The sequence below is a fragment of the Euprymna scolopes genome, chromosome 45, assembly GCF_053919585.1.
Source record: "Euprymna scolopes isolate OS-2025 chromosome 45, ASM5391958v1, whole genome shotgun sequence".
Taxonomy (NCBI): domain Eukaryota; kingdom Metazoa; phylum Mollusca; class Cephalopoda; order Sepiida; family Sepiolidae; genus Euprymna; species Euprymna scolopes.
Genome location: NC_136526.1, coordinates 35,322,879 through 35,346,743, shown reverse-complemented (window position 1 = coordinate 35,346,743; position 23,865 = coordinate 35,322,879). Strand labels below are relative to the sequence as shown.

General features: G+C 31.5%; 1 protein-coding gene across 1 annotated transcript; it reads left to right on the top strand.

Moving 5' to 3' along the window:
• Window positions 1-152: 152 nt before the first annotated feature.
• On the top strand, window positions 153-18,404 carry LOC145269415 (uncharacterized). The gene is made up of 3 exons (XM_080125100.1): window positions 153-278; window positions 12,751-12,873; window positions 13,245-18,404. The coding sequence occupies exon 3, from the start codon at window positions 13,281-13,283 to the stop codon at window positions 14,355-14,357; it is 1,077 nt and encodes a 358-aa protein (XP_079981226.1). The 5' UTR covers window positions 153-278; window positions 12,751-12,873; window positions 13,245-13,280; the 3' UTR covers window positions 14,358-18,404.
• Window positions 18,405-23,865: the final 5,461 nt, after the last annotated feature.

Below are 23,865 nucleotides of genomic sequence, written 5' to 3'. Positions count from 1 at the left end.
AACGCCTGCGCGGTCCACAGTTTCATAATAATATAGATAGATTTGATTTCACTATTTTTCGAACCACAGTCTATTGTAAAACAAAGCCTATTTCGTATTTGACCCCCCTCCCCTCCCCAGAAAAAAGGGAGATAATTCACAATCTATTTCCGGTTTTCAATGGACTAAAGATTAATTTGATCCAGTCTTCTTGCCACAAAAGATCTAATTTAAAACCTACAAATCATATCGTGCTTCGTTATTGAAAGCAAATGATTTGTAACAAAATTTGATTAAAGGTAAATATTAATTTCTTTGTTTTGTTTCCATTTTAAGACGTAAAAAACTCATCGAGCAATGGGATATATTTTTGCGAATAAACAAAAACAAACAAACAGGATATTTTTAATTTTAAATATACTTTTTAATAAATTTCCATAAGTTTCATTTAATTTAAAAATTTTTAATGGTTTTGTGTTCAATTTATTTCCATTAATATTTCAATCGAACCATAAATTTATTTAATGTTATTCATTTTATCAATTTTTATGGAAGCCTTCCATAAAACAATATTATTACGTACAGAAAAATGCTGCTTCGTTTTCACATTAAAATATTTTTATCATATTATACGTAGTTTTTTTTTTGTTTTGTTTTTTTATAGTGGTTTAGTAAAAAAAAGGTTTTAAACTTCGGACTTTACAAGTAAATTTCTAAAAAACACTACTTTTTTTGTATTTTGAATATATTATTTATTGATCTTTTATCTTTAATTTTGTGAGAAAATAAAAATAAAAATAAAAAAAGGAGATTGCTTACTTGGTGGCGCCGGCCTCGAGGGCGGAATTCTAATCTGAGTGGTTGAGAGAACGAGTCTCTTATAGACTTGGAGGAGTAGGGGGAGGCACTATTCTTCTGTTATAAAAGAATTGTGTCTCTGACTAGCACCAGTTCTGTTAACAACTTACTGGTGAACGGTTAGCAGTGTCAGAAATTTCGTGAAAATAGTGAATAATTCCACCCCATCTTTCCAAGCTTATAACTCCTCGAAAAATGTAATTCAAGCCCTAATTTTTTTTTTCAATTAAAGGAGTAAGGACCAAGGTTTTATTTAAAAAAAAAAACAAAACAAAACAATGTGTTTTTTTTTTTTTTAAAAGGTTTTAAACTTCGGACTTTACAGGTAAATTTCTAAAAAACTGATTTTTTTTTTTGTTTTAAATTTGAATATATTATTTATTGACCTTTTCTCTTCAATTTGTGATATATAAAACTATTAAACATAAATTAATTATTTACTTTTTAATAGACATTTCAAAATGAGAGGCGTAAATTATTCGACCCCCTATCTTTCTAAGCTTATAACTCCTCGAAAAATGTAATTCAAGCCCTAATTTTTTTTTTCAATTAAAGGAGCAAGGACCAAGGTTTCATTAAAAAAAAAAAAAAAGACAAAAAGAAAAAATGTGTTCTTATAAAATAAGGTTTTAAACTTCGGACTTTACAGGTAAATTTCTAAAAAACTGATTTTTTTTTGTTTTAAATTTGAATATATTATTTATTGACCTTTTCTCTTCAATTTGTGATATATAAAACTATTAAACATAAATTAATTATTTACTTTTTAAGAGAAAGTTGAAAATGGAGGGGGGGCGTGAAAATGGGGGGGCGTGAATTTAAAAAAAACGTTTGTCTAAAATATTATATTCGGTTTATTGGAAAGAACATAAAATTTCACATTGACCCTGAAAATATCGTAAAAATAGAATCAATAGAAAAATTTTGATAGATTTTTAAAATTTAAAAATATTGAGTTTAAAAATTGAAAAATATTGAGTTCGGAAAATTCATTACTGTTTAAAAAAAAAATAAAAATATTTTTATTACTTTTAAAACAACTGTAATAGTTTATTTTGGAAGTATAATCCATAAAGAAAATAAATAACCCACTTTTAACAGAGAAATTACGAGATTTTTATATTGTATTCGCAGTTTCGTGTTAGGGGTGTCAAAAATTCCTACAAAAATTCTGATACTGCTAGAACGGTTGGCACAAATTAGTTACTTGCTGCTCGCCGTACTACAAAACTTGTTACTCGACCCAGTAGGGGGGGGTCGCATAGGGCATCCTTTGCAACCCCTCGGAGCTTACGCTATCACCGGGCAATCTACTTTACCCTCTAAATAGTTTTTTTTCCACAATTTGTGATATATAAAACTTTGGTACATAAATTAATTATTTACTTTTTAATAGACATTTGAAAATGGGAGTGGCGTGAATTTAATAAAAAAAAAAAACGTTTGTCTAAAATATTATATTCGGTTTATTGGAAAGAGCATAACATTTCACATTGACCCTGAAAATATCGTAAAAATAGAATCAATAGAAAACTTTTGATAGATTTTTAAAGTTTAAAAATTGAAAAATACTGAACTCGTAACATTCAATTAATTTCATTACTATTTAAAAAAACAATATTTCTATTACTTTTTATACAACTTTAACAGTTTATTTTGGAAGTATAATCCATAAAGAAAATAAACAACCACCTTTAAAAGAGAAATTACGAGTTTTTTATATTTTATTTGCAGTTTCGTGTTAGGGGTGTCAAAAATTCCTACAAAAATTCTGATACACCTAACTTAACAATTTATTTGATTTAAATACAATACTTATTAAAAATTCATTAAAAAAATATTTTTGTTTATCTACTTATTTGTGGTTTATTTGCGTAAAATAAAAAAAAGTTTGATAGTTTTAATATGAAATGTAATAATTTTACCTTTCACTTTTATATTAATAAATAAAATAAAAATGCGAATCAAACGGAATGTTAATGTTATAAGTAAAAGTTTTAACGTTTTGTTTTTAATAAAAGATCGAATACAAAAAATATGGTACTTGTATAGTTTAACTGAGACATTATAAATGAAAATATCGAAAAAAAGTTTAAATTGTATGTATCCGTTATGGAACGAAGTTCTCTGAAAAAAAAATCACTTAATTTCATCAAATAGTTTGTTTTTTTGTGTTTTTTTACAGCGAAAAAACAATTTGTTATGATACCGATAAATTTCACTTAATTTCATCAAATAGTTTTTTTTTTGTTTTTTTTTACAGCGAAAAAACAATTTGTTATGATACCGATAAATTTCACTTAATTTCATCAAATAGTTTTTTTTTTGTTGTTTTTTTTTACATCGAAGAAACAATTTGTTATGATACCGATAAATTTCACTTAATTTCATCAAATAGTTTTTTTTTTTTTTTTTTTTTACATCGGAAAAACAATTTGTTATGATACCGATAAATTTTCACCCCCCGTAATAATAATAAAGGGTTGGGTTCGAGACTCCTAACAAATGGTTCCCCAGTTCGATACAAAACACCTGACGAAGGCCGGAGGGCAAAACGGCCGAAACGTTGTGACAATAACAACCAAGATGAGGAAGTCAGTCCGACAATCTCAACGTGATTAATTTAAATTAAATTTTATTCATAGGATTACATTCTCAATAATCATGTAAATATAAACAAACGTTTGTTTACATTAATCGCTATATACCGGTGTCGACCCAATGCGTCCCTTTTTATGATAATAGGCTCCGAGGTTATTTGTGCAGCTAAACGGCAAATTGCCCTTTAATGTATCTTTGTTACCTTAAAATTAAAAAAATAAAACTATGTTTAATTTTTATGATTGTTTTCTAGTAATAACGTTTTTTGTTTCTTGTTATTACTGCCACTAAGACTTTAGGTTAATATTCGGTTTAATTAAAAGCATGTATCAATTGAAGCTGACTTGACCTAAAGGTCATCTTACAATTTTTGCGACATAATCTACATAAGTTCTTCTCCCAGAGTAACTCACACACATCAATGAACAGACATATATGCATAAGTATATGTGCACATGTACACATATACCAGTCTAGCTTTCAGTATATATATATGTAAACATGCTGTAGGGAAACGCATAACTTACCTAACTAGCATATGTGCATAATTCAACAGGTTGGTCGTGGAATGAAATGAATGAAGAAGAAACAAAAATGGCTGCCTTATCTCTTTATATGCCTGCAATGTTACCACCTGATATGTAGATGAGATGCTCCTGGTTGGAGATAAAAGAGGGTTGAGTTTTTAGAAGGCACGTTGATTTTGAAGTTGGATTTCAAAGAAATAAGTTTAATTAGCAGAGGTGCATTACGTATACACATGTTTGGAAGTTTGGACAACAGTGTCAAACTTACCCAGATAATTATTTGTGTGACGGGCAGAAGAAATAACACTCAAGTTATTGAATTATACATCCATACTCACACGGAGACCCATAATCATATATGTCTTGCGGGGTTATATAATGCATGTTCACGACTTAGCAATAAAGAAAACCATTATACCAATATATATATATATAAAATTACATTATTTATTTAAAACGAAACAAAACAAAGTTCATACATTAGTGCAATAATTTGGTAGTCACATAAGGACGTGTGATAGTGGCTTGCACATGTTGACCTCTGTGGAAGTGTGCACAAATAGAGTTTATAGTTCATACTTTACACGAGCGATATATAGCTTAAATATAAGTCTTGAATTGTTCATGTTGAACAATGAAAATTGTAAGTGTAAGGAAATGGAAATATTAAACAATTCATGTTGAACAATGAAAATTGTAAGTGTAAGGAAATGGAAATACTAAACAATTCATGTTGAACAATGAAAATTGTAAGTGTAAGGAAATTGAAATACTAAACAATTCATGTTGAACACTGAAAATTGTAAGTGTAAGGAAATGGAAATACTAAACAATTCATGTTGAACAATGAAAATTGTATATGTAAGGAAATGGAAATACTAAACAATTCATGTTGAACAATGAAAATTGTAAGTGTAAGGAAATGGAAATACTAAACAATTCATGTTGAACAATGAAAATTGTAAGTGTAAGGAAATGGAAATACTAAACAATTCATGTTGAACAATGAAAATTGTAAGTGTAAGGAAATGGAAATACTAAACAATTCATGTTGAACAATGAAAATTGTAAGTGTAAGGAAATGGAAATACTAAACAATTCATGTTGAACAATGAAAATTGTAAGTGTAAGGAAATGGAAATACTAAACAATTCATGTTGAACAATGAAAATTGTAAGTGTAAGGAAATGGAAATACTAAACAATTCATGTTGAACAATGAAAATTGTAAGTGTAAGGAAATGGAAATACTAAACAATTCATGTTGAACAATGAAAATTGTAAGTGTAAGGAAATGGAAATACTAAACAATTCATGTTGAACAATGAAAATTGTAAGTGTAAGGAAATGGAAATACTAAACAATTCATGTTGAACAATGAAAATTGTAAGTGTAAGGAAATGGAAATATTAAACAATTCATGTTGAACACTGAAAATTGTAAGTGTAAGGAAATGGAAATACTAAACAATTCATGTTGAACAATGAAAATTGTAAGTGTAAGGAAATGGAAATACTAAACAATTCATGTTGAACACTGAAAATTGTAAGTGTAAGGAAATGGAAATACTAAACAATTCATGTTGAACAATGAAAATTGTAAGTGTAAGGAAATGGAAATACTAAACAATTCATGTTGAACACTGAAAATTGTAAGTGTAAGGAAATGGAAATACTAAACAATTCATGTTGAACAATGAAAATTGTAAGTGTAAGGAAATTGAAATACTAAACAATTCATGTTGAACACTGAAAATTGTAAGTGTAAGGAAATTGAAATACTAAACAATTCATGTTGAACAATGAAAATTGTAAGTGTAAGGAAATGGAAATACTAAACAATTCATGTTGAACACTGAAAATTGTAAGTGTAAGGAAATTGAAATACTAAACAATTCATGTTGAACAATGAAAATTGTAAGTGTAAGGAAATTGAAATACTAAACAATTCATGTTGAACAATGAAAATTGTAAGTGTAAGGAAATGGAAATACTAAACAATTCATGTTGAACACTGAAAATTGTAAGTGTAAGGAAATTGAAATACTAAACAATTCATGTTGAACACTGAAAATTGTAAGTGTAAGGAAATTGAAATACTAAACAATTCATGTTGAACAATGAAAATTGTAAGTGTAAGGAAATTGAAATACTAAACAATTCATGTTGAACAATGAAAATTGTAAGTGTAAGGAAATGGAAATACTAAACAATTCATGTTGAACACTGAAAATTGTAAGTGTAAGGAAATTGAAATACTAAACAATTCATGTTGAACAATGAAAATTGTAAGTGTAAGGAAATTGAAATACTAAACAATTCATGTTGAACAATGAAAATTGTAAGTGTAAGGAAATGGAAATACTAAACAATTCATGTTGAACACTGAAAATTGTAAGTGTAAGGAAATTGAAATACTAAACAATTCATGTTGAACAATGAAAATTGTAAGTGTAAGGAAATTGAAATACTAAACAATTCATGTTGAACAATGAAAATTGTAAGTGTAAGGAAATGGAAATACTAAACAATTCATGTTGAACAATGAAAATTGTAAGTGTAAGGAAATGGAAATACTAAACAATTCATGTTGAACACTGAAAATTGTAAGCGTTGAGAAATGGAAACATTAAACAATTCTTGTTGAACAATGAAAATTGTAAGTGTAAGGAAATTGAAATACTAAACAATTCATGTTGAACAATGAAAATTGTAAGTGTAAGGAAATTGAAATACTAAACAATTCATGTTGAACACTGAAAATTGTAAGTGTAAGGAAATTGAAATACTAAACAATTCATGTTGAACACTGAAAATTGTAAGTGTAAGGAAATTGAAATACTAAACAATTCATGTTGAACAATGAAAATTGTAAGTGTAAGGAAATTGAAATACTAAACAATTCATGTTGAACAATGAAAATTGTAAGTGTAAGGAAATTGAAATACTAAACAATTCATGTTGAACAATGAAAATTGTAAGTGTAAGGAAATGGAAATATTAAACAATTCATGTTGAACACTGAAAATTGTAAGTGTAAGGAAATTGAAATACTAAACAATTCATGTTGAACACTGAAAATTGTAAGCGTTGAGAAATGGAAACATTAAACAATTCTTGTTGAACACTGAAAATTGTAAGCGTTGAGAAATGGAAACATTAAACAATTCATGTTGAACACTGAAAATTGTAAGCGTTGAGAAATGGAAACATTAAACAATTCATGTTGAACACTGAAAATTGTAAGCGTTGAGAAATGGAAACATTAAACAATTCATGTTATACACTGAAAATTAGGAGTGTAAGGAAATGGAAATATTAAACAATTCTTGTTGAACAATGAAAATTGTAAGCGTTGGAAAATGGAGATTAAACGAGTAAAATATTAAATGATTCGCATCAACCTTTGAAAATTGAAAGCATTGAATATGGATATGGAAATATTAACCAATTCGTATCATACTTTGAAAATAGAAAGCGTGGAGCAATTAATAGGTTAAAAAGATTTGCATCGAAATTTTAAAATTGGAAGCGCTGAGAAAAAGAAGATAGAAAGGTGATTCGATTCAGACTTTCGGTACAATGGAGAATTACGATCTGACTGACTGTTTGTGTTTGGGAAGCTAGTAAAGTCTAGCAGTTTATTTTTTTAGAAGTTACTATCACAGATACTTCTCATGACTCGAGATTTGAAATCTATTTTCTCCTGAGCTTGTCCAATCACAAGTCAGCTCTATTACTTGACAGAGTATATAGAAGGCGAAATCTGAAACTTTCAACCCTCTTTCATTCTGACCCTGCCGGGTAGCAGACTTTTCTTTAATGTGAGTACTACAAGCTAACATGGCGACCTTTCAACCCCACATTCGTTTCCATGTGCAGTACCCGAAATGAACATTCTTTATCATTCTTAAGAACATACACCAACACACACTCGACAACGTGTGAACACACTGAAGACTTTGCCATTTCTTTCTCCTTCAATCGGTTTCCTTCATCCCAATGACTACTAGCTATAAACATGTGTGGACTGAGCTGTTTTCTCCTCAACAAACCGGCAATATATTAATTCTATCTTTACACAAGAACACTTCAACTTACTAACCCGTTTCTCTCATCTACTAACGCCACTAATCAAGATAACAAATAAAGTTGTTTATTAATATAGAATGAAACTCCATGTCGTTGTTTTATATTCTATACTAGCTTTTTTGAGAGGTTAGATAAGTCTTACAGTTTTATGAAAAGCTAGCAAAATTTAGACATTTTTTTAGAGACTAGTGTTTAGCAGTGTTTGAGAAACTAGTAGTGTCTAGCATTGTTTGAGAGACTGGTAGTGTTTAGCCACGGCCACCGAGAGTAAGAAGAAGGCGTGTTAACTGAAAAATGCATGCAAGCAATGTAGGTAAGATTTGTCAAACTGTCAATACTATATGAGGGCCATTTGAAAAAGAGGAATAAAGCAATTTTATAAAAGAAAAAGGAACACAGTTCGATTAATACTGAAACTGAACTTTATTCAATATAAAATATAAATATTATCTATGTAAATTAAGTAATTTTAAAGCAATATACAATTTAATACTAATAAAACTGAATTATGAAGTTAGGAAACAAAGAATTTAAAAACATATTAAACACCAACGATTAATAATTTTAAAAGTGGAAACCATCGATAAATAATTTTAAGAATGAAAACAAACGATAAAATACAAAAAATTGAAGTCAAACAAATAATTTAAATACAAACAAACAATAAAAGTTACTAGTGCAGAAATATATTTTTTTAATTTAATGTAGAGAAAAATCACATGGGTTGAATGTTATTTTTCGGAACTTTAGAGATTATTCGGATTAATGTTCTCATCTTGCGTGTTTATTTCACAACGTTTTATCATCGAATCTTGATTTCTCCTTTATTACATCTTCAGGCCGAAAATGATGTTCACATATCTAAAAACATAATTAAAGAAAACATTCATACCATAATGTAAACTATTGCTAAAATCTAAGAAAAGATAGTAAACAAACATTTACAATAATAATAATCACAGTGTAGTATCTGTTCTGATGTTACACTTCATTTGTTCTGTCCTCGGTCAGTGGAGGAGAAATCCTTCATGACCGAGACAATTTTTATTTTATTTTTGTTCCTATCCAGAGTGCCCCTTTTTGGGGAGCTAAATTTTCCCACATTAAAACCCGACCTTGTGTCTAACTGTGCCCTGGTGGGGAGGCAATAAATAAAATTTAAAAAATATATTTTTGACAAATATTCTCATGTAAGAATTATTTGTTTATAATTCTAAAAAGAAACAATTTTAATATATAAGGCTCAGTCACGGCTAATTTCATTAATAGCTGCGTTGTTAATAATTTTCAAACCGACTTTAGAAAAAAATATAGAACTTTCAGATTTGTTTTACTGTACACATAGATTCGAAAAAGTTGTCACAAAACAAATATAGAATAAATAAATGTTATCAAAGGAAAGATAAGTTACTTTTCTACCTAACTGGATATGTTTTTAATGTTTATATTTAATGTAACATGTTTATTCAGTGTATTGGAAAATTTTAAATTGTAGCCGACTCTCTCTTTGAGGTGGTAAGTTTGGGAAAATGAGTCATAAATAAAAAACAGACAAAATACTGTTAGAAGCTCGCTCAATATATGTTACAGTGAAATAGGCTGACATATATTCGGCGGGTTTTTAACAGTATTTTGACTCTTTTTTATTTATAACTCATTTTCCCAAACTTACTGTCTCTGAGAGAGAGTCGGCCGCTATTTTGAATTTTCCAATACATCGGTAAACACTATGTTTTTTCGAGCTGAATAATCATATTTCATTAAATATAAAAAATAAAAACATATCCAGTTGGGTAGAAAAGTAACTTATCTTGCCTTTGATAATATTTATTTGTTTTATATTTGTTTTGTGACAACTTTTTCGAATCTATGTGTACTGTAAAACAAACCCGAACTTTCAAATATTTGGACATACTCAATGAAAGGTTTTATTTATTATTAAAAAAACATTTTGACAAATATTCTCATATAAAGATTATTTGTTTATAATTCTAAAAAGAAACAATCAATTTTAATATTAATGCTTAGTCACGGCTAATTTCATTAAACCATGTAGTGAATAATTTTCAAACCGACTTTAGAAAAAAATATAGAACATCCAAATATTTGGACATACTCAATGAAAGATTTTATTTATTATTAAAAAATCATTTTGATAATTATCCTCATGTAAAAATTATTTGTTTATAATTTTAAAACCTAAAACAAAATTAAATTAAATTTTCAATCTTCCTGATAGACTTTTTAGCCTTATAAGAAAATAAACAGTTAAATATATCAACATAATGTTTGCTGTATTAGCAATAAATAGTATTGTTTCTGTAATTTATATTAGCAATGTTATCAAACGTTATGAAAGTACTTTAATTTATATTAACAATGTTATCAAACGGTATGAAAGTACTTGAATACAGTTCTAATTAAATACATGTTTAATTATTAACAAATAACATTACTTACTTTACTATATTTGGTTGGAATAAAATTTTCCCTACTAATGGCATGTATCGAAATTGAGAAAATATATTTACTTTGAGGCATTTTGGATAATTTCCCCGACAATTTATAACAACGCAAGAATACACCATGTTAGACAGCAAACTGAAAACTAGATGAAACTGCTGCTGATAGCCTAGATCATATACCTACAAGTGAATCTGATAGTGACGTCATGCTGTCATGTGCATCGGCCTTCTTTACTCTCGGTAGCCGTGGTTTAGCAGTATTTTAAGTTGATGTGATTGCTGGTCTTGGCACAGGGTTATGATGTGATCTTTAAGGATGAGGGGGAATGTAGTTTGATATGCATTAATTTCTATATCAATGAGACTTCACTCTAAAAATGATATAATAAAAAACCTGGAGTCGAGTTTTGAAAACTGAACTGAAGAGTTCGAAATTTACGCTTTTAAATTATAGCAGAAACCATATTTTAATTTTTAGGACACATTTTTTGTTTGTGTTGCAAAATTTATATAAAACATATTGTAGTAGTCGTTATCCAACCATCTTCATGCATACTTCAATATCGTTAAATTAGTAAACAATTTAGATTTAAAAAAATTACAAGAAATATATAGAAGCTAATGTTGTAATTTTTAACATGTACGATTTATTTTGGTGTTATATTTAAAAATCTAATACATTTCATTCAATGTAAGACACTATGTTTATTATGATCGACGTTCTTCTGCAATTCATTCTCATAGTCTAAAGAATTGCTAAAACTATTATAGCAAGAATTTGGTACTAAAAGTGAAGCCGTATGAGAATCCCTTATTTTTTAAATACAATTAGAGCGCAAAGTGTAACTTGATGGAATTAGTAGGAATACTTTATATTTATATTCATAATCTCGAGTAGTATTTTATAAACAGAGACGATGATAGAGACAGTAGAAAATCAAGATCATTCTCTCTGTCTCTCTCTATATATACATATATATATTTATAGTGAATGAATGATAAAAGTCTATATTCCAAAGTTTATGATGTTTACTATCTTATAATTTATTGCTTTAATTCATATGACATTTACCATTCTTTACAGCATATTTCATAGCACAAAATCAATCACTTATTTATTAGTGAATCTATTTTGCCCTTAACTCATCAGAAGAAATAGCAACAATCAATCCATCAAAAGGAAATAAAGTGCGTTTTTACATGATTAAAATTTGAAATTCGAAAGGGAAGCTGTAAATACCCTGTGTCCATTATGCCATTTTGGAATTGAAGATACTAGTATGGGTATATATATATATATATATATATATATATATATATATATATATATAAAATAAGAATTGCAGTTAAGTTTACCAAAATGATCCAAGATGGCAAAACTAAAGTAAATTATATGTATTAAAGAAATAATATTTATAAAGTAATCTCAACCGGATGTAAAAGCTCGATAAAACCAAATAGGAGATAGAGCTTATAATAATTACTTGTTCTTATATATATATATATATATATATATATATATATATATATATATATATATATATATATATTACTAGCATCTTCCTTCATTTATTACAAACAAGATACCATAACTATTGTTCCCCAATAACTAGTTAATTCATGTGCCAGACTGTACTACAAATCGATAACAGCAATGAGCTTTGCTACAATTCTATATACAGAAATGATGATCATTACTTAATTCACGCATATTAAAATCCTCCTTGACTGAGTAAGTCATACATAATCATTCGCATATGAACATATTTTTATTTTATTTTTATTAGCATTGCTTATGAAAGTAACATATTTTTATCAAAATATCATACACTTATATAAATAATATACGATTATCATACACTTATATAAATAATACACTTATATAAATAAGATATATATGATATATTATTAAATAATACACTTATATAAATAATACACTCATATAAATAATATATGATTATCATATAAATATATGATCATGTTTAAAAACTAATTATTACAACTTTATTATATATAATATATATATATGAATTATTGATTATAAATATAATAGAAATAGAATGTATCATTGCATTAGTATGAGTAGAATAATGAAGCTTATGAGTCTGAAAATTCATGCTTCAATTTTATAATTGCATGTTTCGTTTTTGTCTTATATTAACATTTTGAGAATTTAGATAGCCTACATGATATTTTATAACTGCATGTTGATTTTCTCTTGTAATTACAGATAGTCCAGTTGGTAGAAGACATTTTAATAAATATTTAAATCCATGTTAATATCTAACTGAAAGAGCAGAGCAATAGACAACATCGACGATTGAAATATTTGGAAATTAGTGGTTGGAAAAAGGTAAATAATTCAATTATAAACGGTTTTAAGAGAATTATTTAAAGACATTTTTATCTGTGGATGTTAAAATGCTGCAGTGCACATATGAATATAGAAAAAAGAAATAACTGTAATGTGTGAGTTTTTTTAACAAATGAACCTTTTTAACCTCAACATCAATTTTTCTTGCTAAAGTGTATATAGATATATATATATATATATATATATATATATATATATATATATATATATATATCCATATGCACATTAATCTTTTAAGCACGAGGCAGTAGCGACTGTCTCAAAAATACAAAGTAATACTGAATTTTTGAGAAATGTGATATTTTATATAAAACTCGGATTAACACATGAAATCACATTGATTTTGACAGGTTTTTTTCACAAGAAGAAACTAATAGTAAACAAAAATGTCAACAATAGAGCAAGAAGTTAATTTAAAAAAACAAACACAAACCGATACAAAAGAGAAAGTGTATGCTTGTGAAATATGTAGTAAATCATTTGCAAGAAAAGATAATTTAAAAAATCATATTCGAACACACACTGGAGAGAAACGCTATTCTTGTAAAGTATGTGGAGCGTGCTTTTTACAGAAATCGAACCTAAACTATCACATGCGAATACACAGTGGAGAAAAACCATATGTTTGTGAAATATGTGGAAGATGTTTTCGAGAAAAGTCTACATTGCAAGTTCATATGCGTGTTCACACTGGAGAAAAGCCATATTCTTGTGATGTGTGTGACAATTGTTTTACAACAAGATCAGCTTTGAAAAGGCATTTTCGAACACACACTGGAGAGAAACCATATGCTTGTGAAGTGTGTGATAAATCATTTTCTAATAGCGGGCAGTTGAATCAACATATTCGAACACACACTGGAGAGAAACCATATTCTTGTGAAATATGCCATCGATCATTTTCCACAATATACCATTTAAGACGACATATACAAACCCACAGTGGAGAGAAACCATATACATGTGAAATATGTGGAAATTGTTTTACGCAGGAGTACGGCTTGACAACACACATGAGAAAGCACACGGGAGAAAAGACATATTCTTGTGAAGTGTGTGAGAATTGGTTTATAAGGAAATCAAACTTGACAAAACATATGAGAAAACACAGTGGAGAGAAGCCATACACGTGTGAAGTATGTTATAAATCGTTTACAGAAAGTAGCTCATTAAATCAACATATCCGAATCCACACTGGAGAGAAGCCATTTTCTTGTGAAGTGTGTCAGAGTTCTTTTACGCATAAAACCTCCTTAACGTATCATATGAGAATCCACACTGGAGATAAACCATTTTCTTGTGAAGTTTGTTTGGCTTCCTTTACACAGAATGGACAATTGAGAAATCATATGCGAATACACAGTGGAGAAAAACCATATTCATGTGAAATATGTAGTAAATCATTTACTGAGAAAGGACATTTAAATCGACATATGAGAGTACACATTGACCTACTGGAGTAGAGATTGTGAGCCACCTAAAAATCCATGTGTAAGTTGATGCTGGGGGCAGCTATCATGCAACACAATGGAGTGTGTAAATATCTTCACTGGACGACTGTAAAAATTGAATAGCGAATAGAGTAGCAACTGTTAAGAACTTGAATGCCTACTAGACACTACGTGTGTGTAAGATCTCAATATACAGGGGGTTGTCAGGATAATCTTATATGAGGATATTTTTTCCTACAAATAAACCCTAACTAAATATTAAAATTCACACAGTATTTATGGTTTTAGTAATATATACTATAATTTTTACTCAGTAGTTCAAGATGTAAAGAGGAATTTTATGGAATATTATTAAACTGTAGAGAACTTGAATGCCTACTAGACTCTACGAGTGTGTAATGTCTCACCATACAGGAGTTTGTCAGGATAACCTGGACTAAGAATATTATTCCCTGCAAGTAAACCCGGACTAAATATCACAAAGTATTTGGAGTCCAAATAAGATCTTCTCTGAGAAATGGTGCATCTTTTTCAAGTAAAAGCACAAAATTTGATACTCCAACAGACAACGTTAATTCTTCTCTTAGAATCTGGTAAGACCAAGAGACCAAAAGTAAGATATACTATAGTTATGTTCTCAAATTCTTTACTAACTTTAATGGAAAATCTGAAACTCTATGAAACAAAAAACAATGAACATCCTTCCTTAAACTAAAGTCAGATTGAGGAGATAAGAATATACCAGTCTTATGTATGACATGAAAAGAAATTGGAATATTTGCATCATTATAGGAACAACCTGAATTTGTGTACACCTTAATCCTTTTAAATGTGTACACACATTTAAAAAACAATGGTTTACAGAATTCTTTAAATTCATCTTCCCGATTCACTTGGCAATGAGTAAACTTTTTGGATGTTCAAATCGACAAAAATCCCATTCAGTGCTTTTATTACATTTGCTAGAAGTCTGCACTTTACAATAATGAGACTATCCACAATAATCAAGTACTATGATCCATTTATGAACCCTTCATATTCGATATGCAATCGAATCCATGAGACATCTATCTTTGACCATGGTTCAATCTTTCACAGTGGATCCCTTGCTGCCAGTTAACATCCTCGGCATTGTTTTACCAAATTTCCATATTTTGGTTCATTTTCGGCCAATAAATATAATTAAAGATTTCATTTGTGAAATCACCGAATTTCACATATTAATTTCTTTGAAAATTTTATTTTGTAGGGTAATTAACAGTACTCTATATGCCTATAGTAATATCTGTTCGCATATTCATACGGATAATGTAGTACATCCTCTTTGAATTTCTCATTTGACCATTGTTTTACATTTTTGTAATGAAATTATCATAGTTTGCTACTTTGTTCACATCTTCTGGAGTGACTGAACTTCTAATAGGGTTGCATCACAGACCCGAAAATTCACTTTTGTCTTTTAGCATTGCTAATTCTGTGACTTCAAGTAGTTTTGTATACTTAGGTATGATCCATGTTTTTTAAGGTACATACTGAAATTATAGTTCAATAAAATTAAACCTTGATGTTGTCGTCAATTTGCTGTGTTACTTAGTATACCTTTTCTTGAATCAAATATTGTTATCATTGGTTTTGTGATCCGTTTGCAGAATAAGTTCTATACCATATAAAACCCTGTGATTTGTTTTTCTAGCATAAATTATTGGAAAAATCTCATTTCCGATTTTATTGTAATTTTGTTCTGCAGGCTGTATTGTGGCATTTTAGTTTTATCATTGGATTTGTAAAGCAGTACTGCACCCAGTCCCGCATCTGCTATTACAATGATTTACCTTTTGAATGTGCTAATGATATGTCATCAAACAAACAACGTTTTTGTAAAGCTTGTTTGCATTCTTTTGACTATATCCACTTTGTGCATTTTTTATAAATGTATCAGAAAATGAAAAGATTATATTATGTCTATGTTTATAACAGCCAGTTACGGGCAGTGTAATAACAGTATTGTTAGAAAATTAAGAATTGGTTATGGTGTCGTAGTGGTGGGAGCACTAAATATTTAGAGAGAAAAGTAGGAACACTTTCCTTTAGATGTTTCTCATCGGATGCAATGTAACATTTTAATATCACGACTGAGTGTCTCTGCAATGGTGTTTCAAAGCTGCATAAGATAGTTGCTAACAGCCTAGATGTATTCAATTTGCATGTGGCATCTATTGTTTCAAACTTACAGGGGAATTTCGACAATCATTTTAGTGCATTAGAAGAATTACTACTACAAAATGGTGTAGTTCCTGACTGTTTTCACATACAATTATATTGATGGTATTTTAATAGTTTCTTGCCCAAGAAAGTTTTAACATATATTAGTCTTCTCTTTTTATTTTTGCAGAGGTACAATGTCAAATGTTTGATATGTCTTAGCCTATTAGCTTATCTACCTATACCTACATCCCCTCTTGTTTGGATTTAGAAATTTTCAATTGAATACCCGCTGACATGTCTTGGCCTATTAGCATCTTATATACAGGTACGTACATCCGCTCTTGTTTGGACTTAGAAATATCCAATTGAATCCACGTTGACTTGTCTTGGTCTATAGGTTTTCATCTACCTATACGTACATCCTCTCTTTTTGTGACTTAGTCATTTTCAATTGAATACACGTTGGCATGTCTTGGGCTATTAGCTTCTTATCTACCTATACCTACATCCCCTCTTGTTTTGACTTAGAAATATTCAATTGAATACACGTTGACTTGTCTTGGCCTATTAGATTCTACTCTACCTATACCTACATTCCCCTTTGTTTGGCCTTAGAAATTTTCATTTGAATATACGTTGATTGTCTTGGTCTATAGGATTCTCATCTGTCTATACCTACATCCTCTACTGTTTTGACTTAGAAATTTTCATTGGAATACACGCTGACTTGTCTTGGCCTATTAGCTTCTTATCTACCTATACCTACATCCCCTCTTGTTTGGACATATCAAAATAGACCCTGTTACATATATTTCTGAGACTTTCACTCTTGTCACAACCTCGAAATCCGCTGGGAATGGTGGAAGATGATGACGTAACAAAATGTATAAAACAAAAGCAATGTTTCCCGAGTTTGTAGCAAAGTGCTAATGTAGGGAAAAGGAGATATCCATTTATCTAGACACCAGTAGAACATGTATATGACAGCGAAATGCACACAAAAACAGCAAGACAAAGGCAGATGGAAAACTAATAAAATTTTATTTATAAAAAATAAAATTTAATGAAAAAGAGAAAAAAATATATGCAAATAAAACCATCTTATATCAGATATATTGACCGAGTAAAAAATATCCAACATGCAGCAAAGTAAATATTCATAAAAAATCTAATCTGCCAACATGAGAGAGATATCGGAGAGAGAGAGAAAAATAAAAATTGATGGGAACTCACATTTATTTCCTTTTTATACCTGTCTTTTTGTTGTCTTTCCTTTTGTGCGTTTACATGTGTGGTTAGAAGCAAAAAAGACAAGTCTTACCGTGGGTGCTCAGCGAGTGAGTTCAGGCGAAGAAAAGGAAGAACAAACATGGCGGCCAACATTTTTATTTCGTCCGTTCTCACGTAATCTCGTGTGTGCGTGAAGATGGAAACTATAAAACGATGTTCATTTCTCGGTGCTGGAAGATTATTCCCGATCGGGCAGGAGAGAAGGCAACGAGAGTGGAGACAGAGGACTGTAGCAATAATCTTTCTTGAGCATTCCGTTTGTGTATTTGAGGTGAACCCCCCCCCCCATTATACTTCAATATGTCCATTTTTTTCTTCAATATCGCAATTTGTGAAGATACTTTGTGAAGATACCTTTGTACTTGCACACTGATTTGCGATTTTGGATTCCCATCTAATGCATTCGTTTCAAATTTAGTCTTTGACATCTTAAACCTTATTTCCTCATCTTTTGCTGAAAAGCATTTGTACAATTTCTTGGTTCAATTTTCTTTAGGTTCCATCGCGAACAGATTAGTTATTTTGCCATTTGTTTTTTTTTCACCTTTTTGTTTTACTAAATAGTTTGATAGTTCGTATTTCCCAACAGTTTTCTTGTCGATTCTACGTGTGCGCTACATTGAATCCCCTTGATCACCCTGTCACCACGACTCCATACCAACTTCTGCTCCTGTTGTGTTCGGCGACTCTATCTCTAATACTGCTGCTGCTTCTCTGACAACTACCCCCCTCTTTCTCTCTCTCTCTCCTCCCCTCGTTCCTTTCTCCCATTAATAGGTTCCCTCTCTTGTTGTCTTTCTTTCTCCCGTTTGTTTACATTTTTTTGTTTTGGGCAGACTTATAACAATGATTTTGCAGAAAATGAATAAATATAATGAACAAGAAAATTAGATATTTTCTTCTCGGCCTCTAATTCAAATTATAGAACTAGTAATATATATATATATATATATATATATATATATATATATATATATATATATATATATTTTAAGAATTACTTTTCTTAGAACATGCCAATAGCACAAATTGAATTTTACCCTCTGTAAATTTATGACGACCAACTTCTCTTTACTAACTGCAACATTTCTGTGTTGACTAAATTATTAAAGAGGCTTTATCCGACACTAGCGAGGGGTGTTTTTCGGGGTATGTGAAAAAAAGCCGAAGCATTGACGACGCGCAGTTGAAAAATAGTAAAGTGTTTTAAAAAAAAAACAGGTGCGCATTTTTGATTGACGTGACGGCGATAGGTATTCAGCAGTTATTTTGTGTGGGACAGTTTGGAATAAATGGGTTTGTTTGTTTTTAAAAAGCCGCTCACAAGGAGCGAAATGAAAGCTAGAGTCTGATATGACGAAGTCGACATTGACCAAACTGGCTCTGGGCCTGTGATTAGAGTCGAGGTTCGCTTTTTTATACCGAAAAGCGAATGTAACGCGTGCCGATGCGGGAAATGTGGAATAATTAAAGTTGTGAAGCAAGCAAGCGCTTGTTTAACAGAAGCCTTTCGTGGACATCGGGGAAAAGCGAACATACACACATACATACATACATACACACATACATACATACATACATACACACATACATACATACACACATACATACATACATACACACATACATACACACATACATACATACATACACACACACATACATACATACATACACACACACCTACATACATACATACATACATACACACATACATAAATTTTCGCTTTTATATTTATAGATGGAGCTTTGCTTGCTCCTTTACCTTTTGATGAAGCTTCTATATTGAAGGTTTTCCAGCTGAAATTCTTTAATGAACGAAATTGCAGACAAATCTATGCTGTAATATCCATTACGCAATGTTCAATTCTTTGTTTTACGATGCATCTAGTTCTTTAATCCAGTGCAATAAGGCAATAACATTACCTAGATAAGTACGGATTACTTTTTGGCATGCCGCAATGAACAAGGGTTTATTGGATATCTGAATAATTAGAAATACATAGTGAAGATACACCTAGCAATCAACCTCGCAACAAAATTACAACAAAATGAATAATAATCCTCTATGTCCTCCCCCAAGTCTTTGGTATTGCAAGTGGCAAAGACAGGTTTGAGAAAAAATACACAAAAATCACTGGCACATTTACAGTCACTGTCCAGTGTGTGAGAGATTATCATGGCTCTCACGCATTTGAACCTACATTCGAATGCCCCTAAAAAATAACTGAAGTTACAATCTTTGATAAATAATCACTTTTCAATATGTAACATAGTGCAACAGACAGTTTGTTGTAAAAAATCACATGATTGGGTCACGCCATTGAGGACAAAGGGATGAAGTTAGCGACCAGCATTGTTATGGGGAAGTAAACTGGCCAAAGACCAATGGAGTTTCTTGAAGATTCTCTTCTTTTATGTTGTGCCCTGTTCTGTGGGGATATCCGATGATGTCACTGGAGAGCCATGGTGGTAGATAATGACATTATATTGCTGAGTTGGTCTTGGGGTTATCACATGCTGTGGGGAGGAGCCAGCTGAAATTAGCTTGCCTTGCAGAGCTAGTGTAGGTTTCCATTGGGAAGCAGGAACAGCTGGTTTCGAGTAAGGCAGTGAGAGAGGGCCAGAAACGAGATGATTGCGTCTCTCTCCACTGCTGATGTGTGTCGACGAAGGAACTGCTTGTTTCTGAGTGTGACACATCTGGAACTGTAAATTGCTATCATGTATTGATGGGATTGAATTCAGACAGTGTCCCCAACTTTGAAGGGTGAGGAAATTTTGGGTGCGTCACTCTTTTCATGGTAGCAAAAAGGAAAGAAAAAAAGAGGGAAAAAGCATTTATGGCAAATTTCTCGGAAAGAGTAACTAGAGGAAAGGAACAAAAGAAATACAGACCCGAATAAGTTTAAAATGATCCAAGTTTATTAAAACAAAAAGTTAGCAATTGCCTTTATTTCCCAAGGCTGGGGTTAAAAAACCCTTAAGAAACATTTAAAATACATATAAAAAATACAAATAAAGACGTCAATCCTTACCTGCAAGAAAGGCTGAAAGAAAGAACATATAAAAAACGGAAAACAGTCCTTGTTTTGAATTCAGTCCTTTTAACAAAATGTTCAGTCTTTCTTTGACGAAATGTTCTTTTTTTTTTCTTTTCCGAAAGGACAAACAAAAAGTTTCTTTGACCTAAAATGGGAGAAAGAAATAATTTCCTTTGTTAAGGCTCATGTGCCTTTTAATTCAAAGGGGAGAGAAGACCATAAAGCCGCTTTGGTAGGCTTTATGTGTGCAAATACGAGGTAAATTCCTGAATTATGGGAGATTTCCTTTCTGAAGAGAACCTTGGTTGAAAAATTTTTCAAAGAGGGGATTTCCTTTCTAGGGTCGATATTCTGCTTGTCTGTCTTGTCGGCGAAATTAAATTTTGTTCTTCTTAGAAAAGAACTTCTCAACACACGGTAGTTTCCTTCGTTAATCCTTTGAGAATAATAATTTACCAGTTGTAAGACTCGATTGACTTTTAATAACTGGTATTAATCTTCCCGGAGTAAGACCTTGTTGTCTTATAATGACTGAGAATAAAATAACATTAATAGTTTAGTTCTAAACAAACGTCTTTCTCCAAAGGAGGAGAGAAAAAAAACGTGAAATTTAACGTCAAGAATCCTTTCTGATCTGACGGAGCTGAATAGCGTCCTTCTTCTTGGCCGGCTAGATTCGAACTGATGAAAAAGGGCAAAAGGCCCATCGTCGTCCCCCTTCTCCCCCTTCCAGAGGGTAGGAGAGGGGCTGGCTGCTAGAAAGCGAACTATACCTAAGCTGCTGATGATGATAATAGAAGTGACCTGTCGGTCAAGGAATGCATTCCTTGACCCAAATGCAGAGAAGTTGAATAGGTATAAATAAAAAAATAAATAAAATTTTTTTTTCTATTAAAAATTTCCACAAGGGGTAGGTTGACCGCGTGCTCTGACACCCTCTCTGTATCATGCATGTGTCTGTTGTGCAGGGCCTCTTCCCTTGCTTGTAGAGTCTCTTGCCACATCGGATGAGGTTTGTATTTGTCATGCGTATCGGGATGAAATCTCTGATAAGGCAATCAAAGAGGCACATAGCAGGATCGGGGGTGGTGTCCCAATCTGGTGTTTTGTGATATTGAAGCATGGCCCTTTGGAAAGTGTTGGTGTTCAATCATCCTGATGCATTTGTATAGTTCACTTACATTCGTTTCACAGTTTTACCACCAATCTCAACTCTTAAATTACTGTGAGGGAATGCTACTGATGAGTGTGTTGCTTATTCTCTAAGTATTTAGGAATCACTTAGTTTTGGAGGTGGTGAATTCAGGGCATCGGAAGAGAACTCCTCTGCTATCCTATAGGTGACAAATGTTCTGCACACTGCCCTAATGAGTTTGTCTGCCCCATCCGACGTTTCCTCCACAATTGGTCAGTTGCTGTAACGGTCCACAATGATGAGATTATGATGGCTGCTGTATATGAAGTAGTCAGCAACTATAGCTTGGAAGGGGTAAACTGGTTGGATTGGTGGAGTTGGTGATATGCATGGTTAGGAGGGGATCATACGATTGCACTCAGTGCAAATTTTATGCAAGTTGCAAATGGCTAGGTTTATTCCTGACCAGAAGAAGGATGATTCAGCTCTTGAACACATTTGGGTAACACCTAGGTAGGCCGACTGGAGGGACTCCAAAACCACTATGCTGGAGGGATTTGGGAATTATGAAGTCATGGTATAGTATCACACTGTCGAAGCTGCTCAGATGATCGTGATACTGATAGAATATTATTTTAATTGGAATTCATTATTGAGATGAGTATTTTCTATAAATATAAAAGCGAAAATGTATCTATGTATGCATGTATGTGTGTTCGCTTTTTCTGTATGTCTACAAAAGGCTTTTTTCAGAGAAGCGGTCGGTCGCTTCACAACTTTTTAAAACTTTTTATATCACATATAAATCATAATATCTCACAGTTAACAACGAAGCTCGCCTGTCTATTTAATTTGCTCGATTTCGGGAAGATAAATATTCAACATTTGTCACTCGCCGCATGTGGGTTAGTCTTTTTCTTATAACATCTTGGGAAAATACTATCCCGCAGTCAAACTTGACCTCATTAACTCATTAAAACGGGCACCTGCCAAATCCAAGTAATTAAATAAATTCAAACGTGTTTCCGTTAGCATCTCGCGGTGGGTCAATGGTTAACTCACACGTCTTTTTTTTCACACTTTAATTTACAACTTTGCCTCGGGTTCGATCCTCATACTTACTTTTTTTTTAAAGGCGTGTTGCATTTCCTCAGTTTCACATTTACTTTCAGGAAGTCTCTAAATGGTTTGATCTTTTCTGTCGACGCAAATGTATGCACGACTTTGTTCACGAGTCCAAAGAAGTATGTCAGTGATATTTCTGGGAGTGGGAAAACTTTTGATCGCTTCAATGAAGGACTCGCATGGCCCTACGGTTGTTTCCCTGATTTGAAAGCTCACAAACTCGTTTTCCTTGTCGGCAAATCCAAACTTGTCAGACTTGTCTGTATACCATTGTGATCACACAGATCAAACCACTCGACAGCCTGGAAGAAGCTTCTCGCAATGCTGTTGTCACTATAATTTGAGGGTGTCATCGATGATTTTTGTTTCGTGTCAAACATCTATGACTATTTCATCAAATCGTAGAGTATAGACATCGCCTGAGGCTACATACCCTTTGGGGCCACATCATATCTGTATTCACCCCATGGAGGGGAATATTGTGGTAACCATTTTAATAGTCAAAAATGGTCTTCCATGTGTGTGGATGGATGGATTGGATCTGGTGGAATGAGGATTGGGTGTGGTGTGTTTCTCGAGTGGCATACCGGTTGAGTGGTTGGAAGTTCACTGTGCGTCGGGGTATAGCAGATTTTGGGGACAGATCATCACCCAATGACACCATGTGACCAGTGTGCCCACAGGAACTGGCTCTATAACACTCAGTCAACCATCTTAATCA

Coding starts and splice junctions, on each gene's coding strand:
- LOC145269415 (XM_080125100.1), top strand. CDS start 13,281: ATGTCAACAATAGAGCAAGAAGTTAATTTAAAAAAACAAACACAAACC.